Source organism: Dipodomys merriami, unplaced genomic scaffold, assembly GCF_024711535.1.
Source record: "Dipodomys merriami isolate MVZ:Mamm:240054 unplaced genomic scaffold, mDipMer1.0.p SCAF_28, whole genome shotgun sequence".
Lineage (NCBI taxonomy): Eukaryota > Metazoa > Chordata > Mammalia > Rodentia > Heteromyidae > Dipodomys > Dipodomys merriami.
The window spans coordinates 17,557,619-17,579,853 of record NW_027204270.1 but is presented as its reverse complement, the minus strand read 5'-3'; the positions used below and the strand labels follow the sequence as shown (position 1 = coordinate 17,579,853).

At 52.6% G+C, this 22,235-nt stretch overlaps 1 protein-coding gene across 2 annotated transcripts in view; it reads right to left on the bottom strand.

Annotated features, from left to right (window-relative positions):
- Iffo2 (intermediate filament family orphan 2) overlaps positions 1-21,422 on the bottom strand; it is a 48,328-nt gene extending 26,906 nt beyond the window's left edge. For both annotated transcript variants that reach the window (XM_070037816.1, XM_070037817.1), the window contains exon 1: positions 20,512-21,422. In XM_070037816.1, the coding sequence (XP_069893917.1) occupies positions 20,512-21,167 (656 nt within the window). In that variant the 5' untranslated portion in view covers positions 21,168-21,422. The remainder of the gene's footprint in view (positions 1-20,511) is intronic.
- Positions 21,423-22,235: the final 813 nt, after the last annotated feature.

The following is a 22,235-nucleotide window of genomic DNA, read 5'->3' as shown; positions in this document are numbered from 1 at the left end:
CTCCAAGACCTTCCACCACTGAGAGGGGAGGCAAGTTCCAGGGCTCCTCCCAGATGGGGGTGTCTGGCTTCTCTAGTGCATCGGGGAGCCCTGGCTGGGCACTGGTGCCTGGGTCCCGGGCACAAAGACCCTTGGGGGATCTGGAGATGAAAAGTCCTCTTAGCTGTGCCCAGGGGTGAAGGGGCCACACCTGAGTCACCCTTCCTCAGGGCACCTGGGGACTGGAGGGAGAAAAACACCAACAGCCCCTCACTGGGTGGCAAGGGGCAACTTGTCACTCTTGTCTCCTCTGCGTCTTTTTTTCTTAATTGTGGTAAAGTGTACATCACTTTGTCCCAATTTTACCATTTCCAGTATACAGTTCGGCAGCATTTAATATATTCGTTGTTACACAACTATCACCACCATCCATCTTTGGTGGAAAAAAAAAATTTACCTTCCCAAACTATAAATACAAACTACCTATCCCCCACCCCCCAGCTTTCCACTCTCTGTCCCTTGTGAACTGCTATACTCTACTTTCTTGGGAAAGTAGAGTCACAGTATTTGTCCTTCTGTGACTTGGTTTTGTTTCACATAGCATCATGTCTTCAAGGTTCTCCCGGGTTGTGCCCTATGTCCTTACTCCTGTGATTTGGGCAGGTGTGTCCCCCAAAATGTGTGTGCTGGAAGCTTGGCTCTCAGGGTGGTAATGTGGGAGGTGGTGGGAGCTTTAAGAGACCCTGGATCAGTCTCTAGGGTCAGCCTAGTCACTCCCCAAGCTGGCTTCCTGTGTCATAGCTATCACCCCCGTCCTGCCTGAGATCCCCTGACTACTCCGTCCGTCACACTGCAATGCAAGCAATAGGGCCTCTGCCACAGCCAGCGTCCTGCTATTTGGACTTTTAGTCTCCAAAACCAAGAGCTAAGCAATTTCTTTTTCTTTTCTTTTTTCCTAAGTAAGTTTTCAGCTTGGAGGACTTTGTTTTAGGAACCGAAAACAAACAGATACACTTACCCTTGGTATCTTTTTAATTTTAAATGATGTCATGTATACTTTAGACCTGAAGTCAAAACCACTTCAGTTCTAAGAAGACAAAAATACCTGCTCATTTTCCTGTAGTTTTAAATTGCAGGAACGTTTAACAATACTTACCCTACCCACCACACCCCCCCCCCGAAATCAAGTGAGCCAAACAAAGAATTCAAAGCCCGCTGAGCCCTCCTGTAACCACTGACAAAAGCTGGAAGGCCTCCCAACTTTTCCTTGGGGGATAAGTTTTGCTAGTGAGACTTAGGGAAAGTGGAAATGGGATTCCACCACACAGGTTCCAAGAGCATCTTCTCCACTTATCAATACGAGGCTGTGACCTCCTGAGCAGGGGAGACACAGGTGTTATGACATCACAGATGACGCAGGTGGTGTGACATTACAGATGTGACATCATGGGTGTGACAGCCCCAGCCCCAGCAATGGAAACAATACCAGAAGGAATATCATGGATGACACATTGGGCCAGAAACCCCCAAGTGCACTCCTGTGTCAAAGGGGCTTACTTGAAAAGGGCTTTTTCTGTAGCCAAAGTGCAAAGTGATCCTAACTCATCAGAAAGCTAAAATCTAAGAACTTAAGTTTGAAGCCATCCCAGCAGACAGTACTTTTATGAAACACTATTTCCAAATAACCAGCAAAAAGCCAGAAGTGAGGCCTGGTTCAGGTGGTAGAGCACCAGCTGTGAGCAAAAAAGCCAAGCAAGGGCATGAGGACCTGACTTCAATCCCCAACAGCAACAGCATAAAAGGCTTTTATGTACTTCTAAAGTGCAGTATGTGACAGTAGCTGCCAGCATCTGGTCCAGTCTTCCTTTGCACATGCACACATGAGCATGCACGCACTTGCGTACACACACACACACACACACACACACACACACACACACACACAGAAAGAAAAACAGGGGTCTCCCCCCCCAGGCCCTGCCACAACATTGGTCTGTGCCTCAGTTTCCCCAGGAGTCAAAATGCTGCCTCTCCAATAATACCACCCTTCTTTGTGGGTGGCTCTCAGGCTTTAAGTTGGAGCCAGAGCGAGAGTAAGATCACGCTCATCCAGCAAATGGCTCAACAGCTTTTCTCTGAGAGGTCTGAGGTCCCAGGCAGTAAGTGGTAAGCCCTGAAGCAAGCAGCCACAGGCCAGGTTCAACAAAGAAGAACCCACCCTCCCTCAGGAAACACAGAACAAAGCCCCACCTCACACCTCCAAGCTGTATCATGCCCAAGGCCTTACACAGGGTTCTCAGCCCTGAAGGGCCTTCCCCTCCACCACCACCCATTTCTTCCTCTCAATATCTAATACCTTCCACAGAAGCTAGCTTATACACCCACACCCTCTGGCCTCTTAGGACAAGGGGAAGTGTACTACAGAGCCCGGGGCAATAAGGGACCAGGCTCATTTGTTACCCTACTAAATGTATCCCACACAAGGTCTGACCCATCACAGCCACGACTCTAGGGCTCAGCCCAGAGCCTGGTATACAGCAGGCACCACAAATGTCCCTGGATAAAGTCCTGGCAAATATCACTTCAAAGGTCTTCCCTGGGAGATACAATCCAGAGCCAATAGATTCCTAAGACTCCACAAGCCTTGAACATGGCTTCTCTGCTCACTCCTGGGAGCCTCAGTTTCCCCAGACAACCTCCACAGCCCAGGCTAACTCCATTACTCTCCTCACTCCATCTGGAAGCCTGGGACTCCTTTCCCAGTGGACATGCACCTCTCAGCCTGCAGGGCTTCAGTTCTTGCCTCCCAAGTCTCTAGAGACCCAGGCAAAGGAGCAGGAGGATGCAGGTCAGTGTTCAGCAGGGTGTGGAGCCTCACTCAGGGATGTGTTTATAGCCTTGAGGGAAAACAGCAACTCCAGGCTATTTTGGAAAGCTAATGTGCACCTTGGGTCTCTCCATTGTTTATTCCAAGTGACCGAGAGGCTGAACGTGAGCACCAGGCAAGACTGTCACCAAGCCCCATCAAACCCAAGTCACTCACTCCAGCAGCCCCAAGATGGCCTTGAGGTACTGGTCCTCCTTCTCTGCAGCCTGACAAATGAGGGCTTGACGGCCAAGCAGAGAGGCCAGACAAAAGTGGGATTCCCCCCTCTGGGTGTAGAGCAGGGCTTTGCAGCCTTGAGCAAGGCCTCTGTCTCTTCCTCTACAAAATGGAGGTGAAGAGGACAGTGCTCCCACCTGAGTTAACAGAAGGTAGACAGCACCAAGTGATTCTGTAAGGGTGAAAGAAAAGGAAGAGCACAGAACACAGAGCCCCAGGATGTTCGAGGGCCACTGGGACACCGGGACCATCCACAAATGAGAAGCCTGAGGCTCAGAGGGGTGATAGAAGAGCACAAGATCACACAGAAACCTGGGATCCTCTGTGCTTTCTGCAGGGCTGTTGACAGAGGGAGCAAGACATTCCCGAGTAATTCAGGGAGGACCCCAGGACCTGCCAATTATGCGTGGGGTGTGTGCAACCAGGGATGGTTGTGGGGGGAATGCCTGTAAGTATGTTCCGGTAATTGTCCTAACTGGCAGGGAAGGGGCAGGCTCTAGGCACAGCCGGACAGGTAATTAGACTGCAACGGCCCATGCCAAGCGAGGGATTAGTGACTAAATATGGCTCATGGGATGATTGCTTTCTCTTCTTTGCTTTTTTTCCCCTTCATTCTTGGTTGTTGTCATTCCTTGTGTATGTGGTACGTGGGGACTGAACTCAGGGCCTTGCACTTACTTGCTAGGAAGATTCTACCATCTAAGCCACACCTCTGCCCTAGTGGCTTTAGTTATTCTTTTCAGTAGGATCTCATGTTTTTGCACAGCCCAGCCTGTCTGATGTCAGACAAAGCTGGGATGGCTGTCCCGCCAATCTGCCTGTTGGGAAGGCTGACAGAGCGTCCAGGCCCTGAGCTTGGCTTGGATATGCCCCCCCTCCATTGGGGCTTTGTCCTCTGGCTTCCTTCTCCCCCATGTAGGAACTGGGCTGCTGTTTGGTACCTGGAGTTCCCAATAGCCTAGCACATAGTAGGCCCTCAAATCGTATTTACCAGATCAAGTTGTGAGCGGGAGCCGTGGTGCGAGTCCTGCTCCACCTGCATGTGTGGCCCCACACTGGGGCTGCCCTGTGACCCCGGGCCCGTCCCTCGACCATCTGGGCCCACCTGCTCAAGGAAGCCCGGGAGATGCTGCGGGTCAGCCATGCCAAGGACCCTTTCCTAAGTGGGCCCTTTCCTAAGTGCCCCAGCCTCACAGAGACAGAGGCCCCCAACAGCAGCAGGCAGGGCTCCCTCTGGTGACTTTGCCTTGAGACAGATAGGACACAGATGGTGTGGTTGGCCGAGGGGCCCAGACACCAGCTGGGAAAGCAGCCACAGCAGGCAGAACTACTTAACCCTTTCCTGTCCCAGCCCCAGGAGTGGTGTCCTCCCGGCAGCTTCCTTCCTGATGTACCCAGGCCTCCACCTGAGGAGGTGACGGCCTCCCTACAAGGTTACAAGGAAACTCAGGATAGCTGGGATCAGAGGGTGTGTCACAGCATGGCTCCAAGGGTAGCTGTGGAGCACCAGGAATCTGCCAAGCCAGCGATGCCAGCCTGTGAGGCACCCACCCCCGCCCTGTAGAGCTTCATGGCCCTGACAGCTTTACTTCAGGGATGGCTGCAAGGGACAGTTGTTGGGACAGGAGCTGGAAAGCCTAGGCCCTGTTCAGGCAAGGGACCATCAACTCTGCCAGGCTGGCTAGACAACAGTAGCCACGTACCTTAACCTCTCTGAGCCTCAGTTTCCTCATCAGGAAGGGTGGGCCTGGGCTCCAGTGCCACTCCTTCAGAGGATTCCATGGAGAAGGGCTGGGCCTTCCTCCCAGGAACCTGCAGGCTTGAAGGACCAGGCAGTTCCTGCCTACGGGGCATGTCCCAGCACGCACGCACGTATCTGCTGCCTCCTCCAGAGGGTGACAACAGGGGATTTAGATAGGAAGAAGGTCTGCTGCTGAGCTTGGGTGGGGGCAGGGGAGTGCAGCTTAGAGTACTACCTACCAGCTGATGCCCACTCTACCCACCTCCTGGCTCTGTGGAAAGCCACGCAAGAGGTAAGGCAGCAGTCAGAACTACGGCCAGAATACAAGGTAGCACTTCTCACTGGGACTGGCTGGAAAAGGATGCCAGGGGCACGCCCAGGGGCAAGCCCCAGGCAAAATGGTCATCAAGGACTTGTGTGGTCCCAGTTCCACAGTGTGAGAGGATCAGATGATCTCGAGAGACCCAGGGGACAGCAGGTTAGTGCCCAGCAAGGAAAAGCCAGCCTGACGCAAGAGTGACGTTTCAGAGCAGAGTACGACCAAGCTTAGCTCCAGCCAGAGCTGCGTGCACCTGGGTGCGTCTTGGAGTAGAGGCTGTGGGGGGGGTTGAGAACACATGAAACCAGCTGTGGAAGGAAGGGCTGGGTGACAGGAACAGGAGGGCTGCGGTTACCGCAGAGAGACCAGAACAGGGGATGCTGACATGAGTCTCGGCTCCGAACGTGTTGTATAACCTTGGGCAAGTCAGTGCCCCTCTTCTGAAAAGGGAGAAATGAAACAATCTCTTAAGGACTCTTCTAGCTCTGGACTGACAGTCATTTGTCTGGAAGGCTTCCTAGGCAGCACTAAAACTCCCACTGTGTGTAGCATCATCACCAAAAGTCCCAGCATACAGCTTGAGCACAAGGGGCCTGGAAAATGATGAAGAAATGAATGGATGGATGGATGACGAATGAATGAATGAAAGATCATGTGGTACAATCTTTAAAAAAAAAAAAAAAAAAGATCCTAAGTGTCCCCTAGGATGACACCTTACACCTGCCCTCAAGATCTTCCTGCAATCACTTACCAGTGAGTACCAACCCTCCAGTGCCCAGTGCCCCTCTAACATGTGCATACACACACACACACACATGCACGCACACACACACACACACACACACACACACACACACACACACACACACACACACACACACAAAACACATGCTCCAGGCACTGTGACTCAACTCTGAATCCTGAGAAGAGAAATTAAACCATACCTCTCCCAAAGCCCCAGAGCCCATCTGCTCCAACCTTACCCTCAGGGGGTCCCAGCTTCCCAAAGCTGAGTGTGAGATATGGCTCCTGGATGCTGATGCTGGAAGCCAAAGAGACCTGAATATGCGTGCCAGCCCTGCTACTCTCTGCCTATGACTAACGCCAAGCGGTTTCACCTTCTGAGGCTCAGTCTTCTCATCTGGACAGTGGGTGAAACCACAACCATCTTCCAGGAGTGTGATGAGGCTTGAGAGAATGTGTCTACACAGATTAGAGCTTAGACAAGCGCCAGACCTGTGCAAGGGTTGCTCTTGGCTCAGGAGAGACTCCAAGCAGGAAGCTTAGGGCTCTGCTGTCCCGCCCACCTGGTTTCCCACCAGGGTTTCATCACCAGGGGCGATGGGCCTGATCTTAGACCTGCAGAAGGTACAAAGCAGCCTTTGTCTCACCTAGGAAACCCTAAACCACTGACATCAGCCCTGGAAAACACTGCCAAGCCAGCCTTCACCTCTGCCAATGTCTGGGAGGAGGGTATCACCCACAAGACCTAAAGAGAGCCCTTATGTCCGTGAGCTCCAAGAGTCCTCTGCCTGTCACCCTGGGGCCCTGAGGGCAGACAGCTACCTGGCAGCCTTCCAACTCCTACATCTCAGACCCAGGGCAAGGGCCAGGCACATAAGCCCATTTCTCAGCCTGGCAGAGTGAGCCCAAAGGCAAACTGTCAGATGTGTTCAAATCCCAGCCTGCCCTGCAAAGCAGTAGCAGGACCACTTGAGGCAGCTTCCACAGCCACCCAGAACATTCCATGACCTGCAGGGAGACAGAGGATGGAGACACACACATCCCTACCTGCTGCCTACCTGGAAACCACAGGCTCCAGGGGACACTGTGCCTTTCCTGTCACCTCACACTGACAGAGGTGACCTCCTCCTTGCTGGCCAGGAGTTGGCCTTGCTGGGGAGAGGATGTATCATAACACAAAAGGCCAGCCTGCCCCTGGGGAAGGGGAGGAAGTTGGCAGTCCTCCTAGTGTAGGAGACTGAAGAGAGCCAGGTTGGGTGGGGAGGGCAGAATGGGGAAACTGAGGGACACTTGGTACTCAGCCCATGTCATCTCATTGAATCCTCATGACAACGTACCAGCTAAGGTCATCAAACCCACTTTACAGATGAGGAAACTGAGGGTGGGACCGTGACCACTCTCCCACTAGGTGAGAGTCCAGCCCCGGGCCAGCAGTGGATACCTGTGAAGAGTAGGCACAGCTGGTGCTTTTATGCTGATTATCGCTATTATTTAACGATGATTATTGCTGCTACTACTGCGCTAGCATAGATTAGTGCACAAGGCTAGGTTTCATTGTGAGAGTTCCACACAAGTATACAATGTATCCAGATCAAACCCACCCCCTCTATCACACTCAGCTTCTTAAAACAATTTCAACAGGTTTTATTGTAGCTATTGTTTTTTAAAGCTTTAATTGTGCCTCAGGAAGGAACAGCCTATAAATCCGAGGCCCCTTGACCTTGAAGCCAGGCAGCTGATGCCAGCTCTGCCAGTAGCAGCCTGCCCTGCTTGGCCTTCAGCTGCCCCAGGTCAGATAAATCCTAACATTTTCTTTTTTTTTCTTTTCTTTTTTTTTTGGGCGGGGAGGGTCCGGTCATGGGGCCCGAACTCTGGGCCTGGGCGCTGTCCCTCAGCTCTTCAGCTCAAGGCTAGCGCTCTACCATTTGAGCCACAGTGCCACTTCGGCTTTTTTCTTTTTGCTTATGTGGTACTGAGGAATCGAACCCAGGGCCTCAGGCATGCAAGGCAAGCACTCTACACTGAGCCACCTTCCCAGCCTTTCTTTTCTTTTCTGTTTTTTGGGGTTTTTTCTTTTTTTCTTTTTTTGTCTGGTCCTGGGGCCTGACCTCTGGGCCTAGGTGCTGTCCCTCAGCTCTTCAGCTCAAGACTAGTGCTCTACCACTTGAGCCACAGCGCCACTTCTGGCTTTTTTCTTTTTGCTTATGTGGTGCTGAGGAATCGAACCCAGGGCCTCAGGCATGCAAGGCAAGCCCTCTACCACTGAGCCACCTTCCCAGCCAATCCTAACATTTTCGATGTTCATGTTTGCTTTAAAGTCAGGTCTAAAACTGATGGCTATGTAATAGTAAGACATTGCATGTAAAGGCACATGCTGGAGCTGGTGGCTCACGTCTATAATCCTAGCTACACTCAAAGACTGAGATCTGAGGGTCAAGGTTCGAAGCCAGCGCTGTACAGAAAAGTCTATGAGACTTTTTACTTTCAATTAACCTGCAAAAAGCAGAAGTGGAGATGTGGCTCCAGTGGTAAGAGTGTTAGCCTTGAGCAAAAATGCCAAGTAAGAGCACAAGGACCTAAGTTCCAATACTGGAACCAAAAAAAAAAGACACATGCAAATCCCAAAGTGCTATCTGTTGGCCCATATCCTCTGCCCATCTGACACTAAGGTAATGGCTTTGCCTGGAAGCAAGGAACTACATTAATGACCCAGGAAAGTACCGTAGGCACCCTAGTCTTAGGAAGTAAAAGGAAGTCTCAGGGGTGAGTATACACACCTGTTTCCACCTGCATCTGATCCCAAGACCTGGACCTGAGAGCCCTAATTAGCCAGCAGTGACCTCTATCTAGGACCTGATAGGCAGAATCCTCTGTCTCCCCCCCCCCATGAGGGCAAGACCCCAGTCCATACCACAGAAAAAGGAACTGGGGAGCCAGAGGCAGGGTCCTGGCCTTGAAGGTTCCCAATTCTCAGTATATACAGACACAGGCACACACACAGAAACACACTGACACAGACACAGACACAGACACAGACACAGACACAGACACACACACACACACACACACACACACACACACACACACACACACACAGGTTCACCAAGCCCCAGCAGTAATGACCACCCACCAGGGTATTGCATCTGGCTGAGACAAGGACCATGGAGAGAAGGAGCCAGCTATATAAAGGAGAGGGCAGAATCAGGTATAGTGTTACCTGCCTGTAGCCTCAGCCCCTTGAGAAGACAGAGGCTGGAGGACCTAAAAAAAACAGAGACTGTGGTTAGCTTAGTGGTACAGTGTTTGCCTAGCAGGCTCAAGGCCCTGAGTTCCAGCTCTAGCACTGAAGGAAAACAAAACAAAAAAAAAAGCAATGAAGACTAGAGAGATTAGATTAGAACAAAAAAGAAAAGAGGGATTAGAGAAAGAATGAGAGGCAGCAAAACAGAACCTGAGAGCCTGGGAGGAGGGAGAGAGAACAGAAGAAGAATTAGAAAGAGACCAGGACAAGTGCTGGCTGGGTCCACCCCACAGCAGAGCCCAGGGCCAGCGGCAGCCTGTGTCCCAGCCTCTGCCTCCTCCACTGCTACTCTGTCTGGATCTTTGAAATGCAACCCAGTGGCACACCTTCTGGGAAGCCTTCCTGGACTAGCCACATACTGCTTTTGGTGTTTTCTGGAATCCTGGCATGTGCGACGCCTCAAAGTCTCACCAGGATCCCACCCAGAGATCCAGGACTATCTGGTCCTGACTTTGCAACAAGCTACTCCTCCTCCATCCCTCATCCCTGCCTTCTACCCACGCCTGCAGTGGGCCAGAGCAGACAAGGGTTCCCAACAGGCCCTGGGATGATGCACTGACTCTGCCCAGAGAGAAGCCGGTCTGCCAGGGAATTTCACAAGGTCCACTTAGACCGGCAGCTCTTCCCTTCCCCCAGAAGGCCAACAGAAGGCAGCAAGCCAAGAACTGCCTTAAATAACCCGAGTAATAAAAATGGCCAATTAAAGAGGGCAGACGGCAACATGTCCAGTGCAGGGGGCTTCTCATCCAGAAGCAGATGGGCAGGGGCTGCACAAACCTGCACGGCCCAAAGTCACAGACAGACACACAGTGAGAAAGCTGAGTAGACATCTGCCCCTCCTCCCACCCCGCCCCCCAGCCCCATCCTGCTCAGAGACAGCCCTGCCCAGCACAGCCACATGGTCCAAGCCCTCCAACGCCATTCCATGCCCACCCTGCTCTCCCTCCAGAAACCCCAGCCCTCTCCAGAGCAGCTGCTGGGACCTGGACACCACCATCTCATTGCTCCTCATGCAATTCAATATGATGCACCCTCTACACCCCCCCACACACACCCCAATCTCCGCTGCTCAGATTCATGACACGGAGGAGGCTCAGGTCTCAGTCCATAAGCAGTGGAAACTGCCTGCAGCTGCCTCTCCCCCCCCTCCCCCCCCGCATCTGAAGTCTGCACACATGCTTTGCTCCAGGCTGCCGCACTTAGAAGCTTTCTGTCCAACAACCCATGCCAGCTGCCCTCAGGGTCCAGGAGAAGAAACGGCCCCTCCCTTATGAACAAAGCATTCTGTGAAGCTTGGAGCTTGGAGCAGTTGTATTAAAAGTTGAGAGAGGAAACAGCCATGTAAGTGGGGTCTGGGGCTTCTGATGACCCCATGCTCGCCAGTTTGCAAAGCACATTCCAGGTACCTCTAAGATGGTCTTCAAAGGGCCACAGGAGCCCAGGCGACTCACAAGAAGGCTCAGAGATCCAGGAGCTGCTGAACACGAGGACACAGCTGCAAATCTCTACCAGCCGTTTGTAGGCTGTGTTTCCAGCCCAGTTTCCTCAGTGTCTGCCTGGCTTAATTTCAGCATCTCTAAAATCCACTAGGAGCCAGGCACTAGCGGCTCACACCTGTAATCCTAGCTATTCAGGAAGCTGAGATCTAAAGATCATGGTTTGAAGCCAGCCTGGGCAGACAAATCTGGGAAACTCTTATCTCCAATCCATCAGTAAGAAGGAGAAAGTGGAGATGTGGCTCATATGGTAGAGCACCAGCCAGAAATGAAAAAGCCAAGCAAGAACATGAGGCCCTGAGTTCAAACCCTAGTACCAGCACCAAATAAAATAATAAATCATATGAACATATAAACATCAAGAAGTAGAAGCATGTTTTGGGAGGAAGGAAGGGTGAGGAAATGCAGTCATATATTCAATGTATATTATGTAAAAATCAAACCTGAGATAGGGATGGGAAGGGAAAAATAGGGGAGAATAATGGAAGGAGCAATATTGATCAAGAAGCATTGTACTCATAACCTGATTTCTAAATTGCAATATCTTTGTATAACTACTTAATAAAAAAAAAAGTTTAATGCAACAAAGCTAGGCACTAAGTGGCTCATGCCTGTAATCCTACCTACTCAGGAGGCTAAGATCTAAAAGCATGGTTTGAAGCCAGCCTGGGTAGCAAAGTCCCAAAGACTCTTATTTCCAACTAACCACCAAAAAAGCCAGAAATGCAACTGTGGCTCAAGTGATAGAGTGCTAACCTTGAGCAAAAAAGCTCAGGGACAGCACCCAGGTCCCGAGTTTAAGCCCCAGGACTGGCACTGGCATGCACACATGCGCACACAGATGCGCGCACGCACGCACGCACGCACGCACACACACACACACACACACACACACACACACACACACACAAAGTGCAGTAGAATAGATTAACGATACTACCCAATCACAGGGCGGTTCCATGAAGTCAGTGTATATAAACTGCTTTGTAAACTGCTTTGAATGGACTTGGCAAGGGATAAATGCTATGTAAATGCTTGAGAAATTAACTAATAAAGGTTTATTGGGCTCCTGCTATGCACAGGCATGTCTGAGCAGGCACCTGTCACGTGGCATTGTCACATGATACTGCCACATGGCATAACCCACTTCCCTGTGTCAGAGACTCAGCTCCGAGGGCCTGGGCTGGTGTCTGCTTCCCCTGGTAGCCGGTACAGGGCCTGGGGCATGATGGGTGCTCAATTGTGAGCTCAGAACTTACGGTCAGACCTCATACCCAGAAGGCTCAACTTCCCCAGAAAGAAGCACAAAATGACTGTGACAAGTTCCCTGTGTTCTGGCAAAGGTCACAACACTGACTGAAAGCAAGAGTCAGGCAGTCCCCAGGCCCAGGCAGAGGCCAGCTGCCAGCCTGCCCAAGAATAGTGTCCTCTCCTGCGTGGACCAGTGGATGAGTAGTTCTAGCCACTGCCCTAGGGAAACTTGGGCTGGGAGGGAAAAAAAGAGGCATTAATTTAGAGTCTGGAACTCACAGCCAGCGTGGCTTGCTGCATACCTGGGGCCAAGTTTCTTCTCTGAGCATGACTCCCAGCCTGCATTGCTGCAGGGCTGGCACGAGAACACACAGAAAGTCCCGTGTATTTCCCGCCCCATACAGGGTGCCACCTTCATCTTGAGCTCCTCGCCACCCAAGGTCCCCCATTAATTATGATCCTCTCTAAAAGTAGGAGTTTGCACAGGCCTGTAGGGTGGCTCAGGGGCCTCATCTGCCTGCTGTTGCCCGTGATTCATTTGCTTGTCAAGAAATAATTACCATAAAGTGACAGCAGGAAATCTCCTGACGCAGCGCCACCCCCTCTTCTGCCACCCACCGCGGCAACGTTATGACAGGTGCCAGGAGACCCCACTCCTGGGCCCCCTCTCACCTGAGGAGAGTGGCAAACTGAGGTGGGAGGGATTAAATGGCCCTCATCCAATCCAGACTACTCCGGTCCCACTCACAGAGACCACACAAGTCTTCGGAGGTGCTGGGCAAGGCCACCTCCCCATTGTGCCCATTCCCAGGGGGGCAGAAAGAACAAAGCTCTGGCTCCCCACAGGCATGTCAAGGATGGAATTCCACAGGGCTTCAGTGGACCCTGTGGCCAGGCTTACCACTAGATGAGTGACCACTGCCCTGTTCTTGCACCAGTGACAGGATGAGAAGCCCATCCTGCCCAGGAAGTAGGTATCAGTGCATGGAATGGGTAGAGGCCAAACAGAGACACAGACCCACTCATATCAGCCCCTGAAGTTCCCAGGCTGGTCCAGAAGTTGCCATGGCAAAAGAAGTGGACCTCCTGCTCCAGATCCAACCAGCACCCAGAGCTGGCTCAGCACACACACACACACACACACACACACACACACACACACACACACACACACACACACACACACACACACACACACACACACACACACACACACACACACACACACGCAGCCCTACAAAGTCTTTCACGTGATCCTTACCCACATGTATTATTACCTACTGCACCATATGAGCCCAGTGACTCCTCTCCCTGTGCTCAGCATCCCTATTTCACTGAGACTGAGTCTGGGAGAAGCCTAGCCCAGCCCAAGCTCTCTCAGCTTTTCACTCCTGAACTGGGCCTGCACCTCCCACACCAGGGATTGGGGTGTTGATTCATATTTCACCCAATTAATGTGTGGGGACAGATGCCTGAGTCTTCTGATTCCAAGTGCAGACCTTCCTCTCTCTAAGCAGGGCCAGATCCCTAGATGCTCAGTCTGTATCATCTGACCCCTTTGCCTCTGGGTGCCGGTAGCATGAAGTAGCCAGACCTGTAGCCCTCCCTCATAACACAAATATTTACCCAGCAATGTGGACTCTGGATGGTCGGGCTGGACTCTTGGAGCACCAGAAGAAAGAAGGGGGCCGCTCCCACAGAGCTGATAGTGGAGGGGAGCAAACATACCCCAGGCAATTCTGACTCAATGGGTTGAGGAGGGTTGTTGTTGTTGTTGTTTTAATGTGGGAGCAAGTGGGTTTTCAAGACACTTATGAAGTAAAGTCAGAAAAGAGCAGGGCTCAGGGAAACCTGAGGCCTGCCCCAGGCCTCAGCCATCCATGACACAGAACACCTATGGAACGCCAGCCCAGACTCATCTCCCTAGTACAATCAAAATCAAGAAAGCAAATGCGAAGTGCAAGGCTCCAGGATCCCCGGATCTGTGGCGGGGCTAAAATCAATTCTTCTGGAAGGCAGTGCATCCCACAGCAGCAAAGATCTATCCTTCTGCGTCCTTCAAATAGCAACATGACATGGATGGGAGGGTTCGAGAGAGCCTGGGTATGTATGTGTCTATATGTATAAGTGTGTGTGTGTGTGTGTGTGTGAGTGAGCACGCATGTGTGAGTGCACATGCTGGGGGAGGGCTGTGCATCTGCTGGGCCACAGAGAAAGCCTCGCCTCACATTCCTCTAAGAAGGAATCTTCCGAGTCAGCTGTCTCCCTCCTTCCTTTGCTTTTCTAGGACCACACTCTCTGCCCTCCTCCTGTCCCCCTTCTCCCCCCACCTCCGCCCCTAGCTTGAGGCTCTAAGTATCCTCCCTAAATTTGTCTCCAGCCATGAAACTCAGTAACCCAGTCTTCCAGTGAACCAAGGACCTGGGTGGTGGGGGCTGGTGTGTTCCTTCTAAAGGAGGTTAGGACAAAGGGCTGAGAGAAGGCAAGATTTCCGGAGGCACAAATCACTGCTAGAGTGGACCAAAGCCCTTCAGAGATTCAGGAAAAGAGGCAGCCCTGCCTCCCTCTGCCCCAGCACCATCTCTGGTGCCTTCCCTAGGACCGAGAGCGGTGATGTGTCCTGAAATGGATTTGTTGGGCAGCCAGGGCTGTGCCCGGAAGTCCTCGTAAATTAAAGGAAAAGATTTGTGGAGGGAAGAGGGGTGGACATCTGGGGAGCCTATCAAGCCAGGGGGACCTTAATACAGGGGCTATTTATTCCTTCTCAGCCCAGGGAGCCACATCAGTATCCTTCCTTCTGTACACAAGAGGAAATCATAGCTCAGGCTGCTCAGGGAAGTTAAGCAATTTGTCCACAGTCACACAGAAAGTAGCAGGGCCAGAATCTGAACCTTTTCCACCTTCCCAAGCTGCCTCAGAATAAAACAAAACAAAAACAAAAATAAAAAACAAAAACTCATCAGTAAGAGTTTTAGGAAGAACAAAAGTGTTGATGGAAGTCACAGAGAGGGGAAAGCCTTTTGACAGCTTTCTGGGGTAGTCTTTAGGCCATGGGGCACTCGAAGGCCAGCGCCCACCTGCTAGAGGGCCTCCTGGGGCTCCAGCTTACCCACTCACCACCCCTTTTGGGACACCTCCATTCTAGCTGTCAGCCCAGCCCTTTCCGGCTCACAGTCAGAAATAGCTGTGACAAAAGTCCCTCACATCCCAGAAAGGGGCTTTTAAAATATATATATATACTTAAAACAGAGGCAAAGGAGGAAGGTCTATTTAAGGCCTCAGTGGATACAGATGGTATAGGCATTGTGTGGGGCAATAAGAAAAGCTCTGAAAGGCAGGTAAAGGGCTTCCAGCTGTGCTGGGTGCATAAGCCTGCTCTGGGCCTGTTTCCCCATCTTTATAATGAAAACACACAGCTGAGTCAGCAAATTCTCTCTCTCTCTCTCTCTCTCTCTCTCTCTCTCTCTCTCTTTCTCTTTCTTTGTTTCTTTCTTTCTTTCCCTTTAACAGCAGAATCCTGTTTTCTTTTTTTTTTATTGTGAAAATACTGTACAGAGGGGTTACAATTACATGGGCAAGATAGTGAGTACATTTCTTATCAAGCATTATAGCCTCCCCCTTTGTTTCCCCTTCCCATCCCATCCTCCCCCCCTCTCCCCCACCCAACCTCCTCCCCCCCCTCACTGGACCCATTGCAACAATGAGACGTACAAGTCCTTTGTCGAAAACAGAATCCTGTTTTCAAAGTGAATCTTCCTCAGACCATCACTGGGAAGTCGGATGGAAATGCAAATCTCAAGTATTCAGCTTCCCACTGTCCCCAGGATTGTCCCAAGGCATCTTGCTTATGAGTTTGAGGGCTCTGAAGGACCCACTTGAAAACTACCAGGCCAAATGATCCTGTAAGTGTTCTAGCCTCCCAAAGGACCCTGGCAGTACCCTGAGCAACAAGGACAGCCCAGTCAGGAGCCTCACAAGGGGAACAAAGCCAACCAACTCCAAAGCCCATTGGGCCTGGAAACAAAGCAGGGTACAGGGGTTGTGGACCAGGACCAATATCTCCCACCAAACTGTGACAACTTCCCCCACTGCCAGGCTAGATGGACCTGTTTCTTGACAAGCTCAAAGCTGTCCTGCTTCCTCTGCCAGCCAATGAAGACAGAAGAAACCATTGAAACAGCTTAGCCTGGGGATGGATGGCCTAGGCAACAGCACTGCCCGTGTCCCAAGCATGGACCCATTACACAAGGCAGAGAGGCAGGAGAAAGACAAGGATATGCCCAGAACATGGCATCTCAGGAGATAAATAGATCAGTTGTGAGCCACAGGCCCGAACCACTGAGCAAGCTAAAGGGAGCACCCAAAGGAGCCCCCTTGATATAAAAGTGGAGGCCCAGAGGCCCAGAGAAGGAAGCACAATATATAATGTGACACAATATATAAGGACAGAGCCCTGGAAGGCAACTCAGAGAACTTTCCATCTGTTTATAGAGGCTAACTTCAGCAGTGATTTCCCAGGGAAAAGCCCCTGGCTTGCAAACTCAGATGGAATAGTTAGTGGCAATGGGTGGTGACAAAGCAAAGTGTTTGTTTTGGTTTCCAAATCAACACTTGACAACCTTGTCCTCCTTATAGTTTCAGTGACCACATCTCCCACGTGGTAAAGAGCTGGTTGAGCCGAGAAGGAAGTCAAAGAATAGTGAGCAGGGCCAGGGCTAGAGCACTGAAATCAAGAGCTCTAGTTAGGGCTGGCGTTTGCAAGGCACAGTTCATGGGCTACTGGTGGATGGCAACTAGATGATGTGCAGTGGTACATGGTCTACATGGTCTAAGTTTTCAATCCAGTGGTTTCATAGGTGAGTGGATAAATAAAGTATGATCCATCCATCCAGTAGAATCTTATTCAGCAATGAAAGGGAACATCTCATACACACAGTAACATAGATGAGCCACCAAACATTATCCAAGCCAGACACAAAAGACTATTCATATTGTGATTCCATTTATATACAACATCCAGGAAAGGCAAATCAATAGAAATATAGAACAAATCACCAGTTACTTGGGTTGGGGCAGAACAATGCTGGAAATTGAACCAGGACTCATGTGTGCTAGGTAAGTGCTCTGCCACTGAGCTACAGTCCCAGCCCAAACTCAGAAGGGGGGGAGGGGGAAGGAGGGAGGGAGATAGCCATAACCTGCCTATATTAGGCCTCTCTAGTTCACTGCCTTTTCTGAGCTTATGTACTTCTAGGTAGTGAATTATTTACTATGATTATTTCTCACTGAATTTCAAGTCTGGGAAGACCACTGGAATTTATGCAGCCTAGGGATTTTTTAACTTTTTAAAAAAGTTGACTGTATGTCCATCCTCCTCTGAAAGAAAATGCTTATGAGAAGCTCTATCTACCAACCAATAAAAACAAAATGTTACGTGTATAAATTCATATTGCAGATTCAAATACTTAACAGTGGCCTATTCTAAATCTGATCAATATGATTGATGAGACTATTTTGATGCATTAACACTGAGCCTAGAGACTGGGGATGACAATTCCACATGCAGTTTAAATCCATCTCCACTTTTGTCTACATAGCATAAAAAAGATTGTGTGGTGGTTGGGTGGGTGCTGGAATGAACTTTTATCACTCCAACCCCCTCTAGTCTGCTCTGTGGGAGGATTAAGAAGATAAAGCCAAGTACCAGAGGCTCTCTGCTGTAATCTTAGCCAATAAAGAGGCTGAGGTCTGAGGAGGTTCAAAGCTAGCCTGGGGGGACAAACCTGAGAGAATTTCATCTCTAATTAACCTCCAAAAAGATGGAAGTGTAGCTATGGCTCCAAGAGGTAAGATGCCAGCTGTGAGTGAAAAAGCGAAGAGACAGCACTGAGGCCCTGAGTTCAAATGTGCATGCAGGCACACACGCGCGAACATGCGTGCGCACGCGCGCGCACACACACACACACACACACACACACACACACACACACACACACACACACACACACGGAGGGACTTGGGCCCAGCTTCCAGGGCACAGTTTAGGGAATGACAAGGATGTCCTGCTCAGTGCAAAGCTGTGGTTCCAAATGCAAGTGGCCAGGTACAGGAATTGTTTCAAGCTGCTTGCTTAGTAATATGGTAATCCTCTTCAAACAGAAGAGGAGAGAGATGCTTTAACTTGAAGCCAAATACTGAAAAATTAGCATGGTAGTGAAATAGCATTAAGAAAAATGAGTGAGAACATAATTAAAGCTATCTTAATATATTAACGTACGTGTGTGCGCGCGCTCTCGTGCACGTAAACTGAGGCTTGAACTCAAGGCCTCCTGCTCTTAAGTGGCTTTTTTGCTTAAGGCTGGTATTTGACTATTTGAGCCATACCACTTCTGGCTTTTTGCTGGTTAACTGGAGATAAGAGTCTCACAGACTTTCCTGCCTGAGCTGGCTTCAAATCATGATCTTCAGATTTCAGCCTCCCATAGCCATGACATTTTTTAAAGAATCATTTTTATCAAGTATCTAAGGAACCTGTAAAGCATCACAGGGAAAGGAACACAGAGCCCAACCACCTTGCAGAGGTACAGAGGAATACAAAGCCCAGGGAAAGGAAAAACCCAACCTGAGCCTTAAATCAACTTCAGAAGAAGACAATCATTCTACCTCACAAAACAATGGAGGAAAGGAAGGTGTGCACGCTATTGCAGAAATGCGGGAAGAGAGACGCCTGCACCCCACCTGTCTCAGCACCCCACCTGTCTGTCTCCACAGCACCACCTCATTCCAGGCCAGCACTGACATCACACCCCACACCCTGGGTGCAACCTCCAAGGTCCATTGCTCAATGCCAGCCCATCTCCTTCTAAACCTGGGCCTAATCCTTCCTATCACCTTGGAAGCCAGGTCCCAAAAGCACCCACACAACTAAACAAACAAACACAAGCTTGTGGCATGACTACACCATCAAGAGGAGCAGACAGGAGGGCCTGGCCCACCCCTCCCTGAGTCTCACCATTTTAAGCAAGTGTCTCCTGCTCTATCCACGGGACCGAGGCCTGCATGGGAGTCGGGGGACTTGGAGACACGTCTGCACCCTGCTAGCTTGACAAGGTGTCTATGAACTTGACCACTTTATTTACACCTTGGAATGAAGGAAGCACTTCGGCTGGAGTTTACTATCCCTGTTTCTCTGATGAGGAAACATGCTCTCCAATGGTTTGCCAATCTCCTCGGCATTTAAATTCTCCCCTGTACACACTGGCCCGTTCAGTGTGAAAGAAGACTCAAGCCCAGTACTCAGTGGTGCTGTGCAGGGGATGGGAAGAACAGTGGAGCTCAATTCAGAGCTCTGACACCTGAGACCACAACCCAGGTCCAGACAGCCTCTCCCCTAGCCAGGCCAGACACACTCTTCTCTCATCAGAAAGCTGAGCTGGCAGCATCAGCCAGGCCAGGCCGAAGGTGGTAGGAAGCAATATCGTTTCCCAGCCAGGGAATCTGGGCTAGAGAAGAACACACTAGCCAGGCTAGCATGCAGTCTGCCAGCTCCCTCCTGCTCCAGCCAGGGCCATTGATCTGGATGCATCCGATAGCCATTCTTCCAGCTCAAGGTTATCTTCATCTTACCACTGAGTTTATGGGAGTCAGTCAACCATTAGACGGGAGGAGTATGGAGGAGATGAGGCCTGTGGCCAGTCTGATGGAGTCTGCTCCTGCAGCCCAGGGAGCTAGACCTTACAGAACTGGAGCCACACAGCCAGCCCTGGCCCAATGAGGGTGGAAGGGAGGGAAGCAGGGACAGAGCCATCGTCTTCACACACAGGATAAATTTAATTCAAGGAATAAAAGGGAAGTAGGTGGGTTATCAGTTTTCCTCTCATTCATGAAGGGAGGAAAACCTATCTCCTACATCTTTGGGGGGTAAAGTCACAGGTTCAAATCCTGCCTTTGCCATGCATTAGCCAAACTACTGAGAGCAAGCCTCTTCGCATCTTAGCGCCTCAGTTTCCTCATCTGCAAAATGGGGCTGAGACCGTCTTTCACTGCATTATCACAAGAATGAAATGAGATCACAAGTCGGGTTATCTTTGGCCCACACCTGTAATCCTAGACACTCAGGAGGCTGAGGTCTGAGGATCATGGTTCAAAGGCGGTCTGGGCAGAGAAGTCTGTGAGACTCGCATCTCCCATTAACCACCAAACAGTAGAGCTGTGGCTCAAGCGTAGATACGGCGCCAGGCACAGTGCCCAGGCCCTGAGTTCAAGTCCCAGTACCGGCACAGACACACACAAAAACTGAGATCACACACGACGTCGCTGGAATTACGTCCATAGGAAACACTGTGTCTGACCGGGTGACGGCACGGCGGTACCCGGGCTGTCGTCAGAGCCCGCCCCCATTCTTGGATCCAGATAACTGAGTCTTCCTCGCGCGCGCGCGTGTAGGGAGGGAGGTCGGCCCGCAGCTCCCAGCTGCCAGGCCCAGCTGCCCACCCCGCCCCGCCGCCGGCACGCATTCCGCGGCTGCCGGGGACCCGGATACCGTTCCCCGCGATCGCGGGGGGGGGGGGCACTCACCTCCGTTTGTACTCGTCGCGCTCCCGCTTCACCTTGGCCAGCACGTTGTAGAGCGCGCGGATCTCGGGGGTGATGGTGTCGATCTGCACGCCCACGCCGTCGGGGTGCACCCACGACACGCCGGGGCCCTGCACCGTCTCCACGCCGCCGCCGCCCGTGCGCCGCACCTGCGTGTAGCTCCAGATGGTCCCGGGCAGGCGGCCGTAGTGCTGCGGGTGCGAGCCGCCGCCGGGGGGCAGGCCGCCCAGGGCCACGGTGTTGGCGTTGGCGCCCAGCGCCGCGCCGCCGCCGCCGGGCGGCCGCAGCAGCTCGGGCCCGGTCTGCACGGCCTGCTCCCGGGAGAAGGTCTTGTAGCGCAGCCGCCGCTCGCGCTCGCTCTGCTGCTGCTCCAGCTGCTTCTCCAGCAGCCGGTTGCGCCGCTCCAGCTCGTGCACCTTGGCCAGGAAGCAGCGGAAGCGCACGTTGAGCCCCTTCAGGAGGTGGATGTTGGAGCCCAGGTCGTCCCGCAGCGCCGCGGTGACCGGCGACGGCCCGGGCCCGGCCCCGCCGCCGCCGCCGCCGCCGCCGCCGCCTCCCGGGCAGCCCCCGCCGCCGCCGCCGCCCGGCGGGCAGCCGAAGGCCAAGGCCATCTCCCCGAACAGCAGCGAGTTCACCATGCGCCGGCTGCGTGGCTCAGGGCCTCGGGCCCGCGGCTCCAGGTGCGGCTCCAGCTCCGGGCAGGGCTCCCGGCGCGGCCGGGCCAAGGCGGGCGCGGGCTCCAGCGCGGCCGGCCAGGCGATGCCAGATGCGCGCCAGATGCGGCCTCCGCAGCGACGGCGGGCCGGGCTGCGGCCGGATGTGGGCGCCGAGGCGCGGGCTGAGACGCGACGGGCCCCGGGGACGCGGCGGAGGCTGCGCGAGGCCGGCGAGGATCTCGGGTCCCACCGCCCCGGCTGTCAGAGACGCTGTGGAGCGGCCGCGGCAGCCGCGCGCGGACGACTCCCCGAGGACCACGCCCACTCTGCGGCGGGCCCCGCCCCTGTCGTGGCCGCGCCTACTCCTCCACCCTCTGCGGCGGTTCCCCGAAACGGAGGCTCCGCCCCCCGGGCCTGCAGCGTCAGGCCACGCCTACACCCTGAGGCTCCACCCATGCCGGGCACCATCGTTCTCTCATTGGCCTGGACCGGCTGCTGCAGCTCTGGCTCCGCCCAGCTGCCCAGCTGTACCACGCCTCCCCAGTGTGCGGTGCCCAGAGTCTGCCCTGAAAGACGTGTACCGCAGAGCTGCACCAGGGACGCTTTCTCGGGGACCGCGGCAGAGCCAGCCCGGCCTCTTAAAGGAGCCCGCAGCTTCGGCCCTGACTACTTCTCCCCCGTCGCTGCGGGGTCCCCGCTTCTTCTGGTAATCAGGCTCCTTTGTCCCAATTTCCCCCTACCCCAGATTCCCATCGATGGCGACCTGGATGGGCCGAGGGACCCCAGAATCAAGAGGTACCACCGGGGTTGGGAAGGTGGCTCAGTGGTAGAGTGCTTGCCTTACATGCATGAGGCGCTGGGTTCGATTCCTCAGCACTACAAAAGCAGAAAAAGCTGGAAATGGCGCTGTGGCTCAAGTGGTAGAGTGCCAGCCTTGATCTGAAGAGCTGAGAGACCGCGCCCAGACCCAGAGTTCAGGCCCCACGACCGCACCTCAGGCTCTCATCCCCACTCCAGCCGGGGCAGGCCTAGATACTCCTTTCTCTGAAT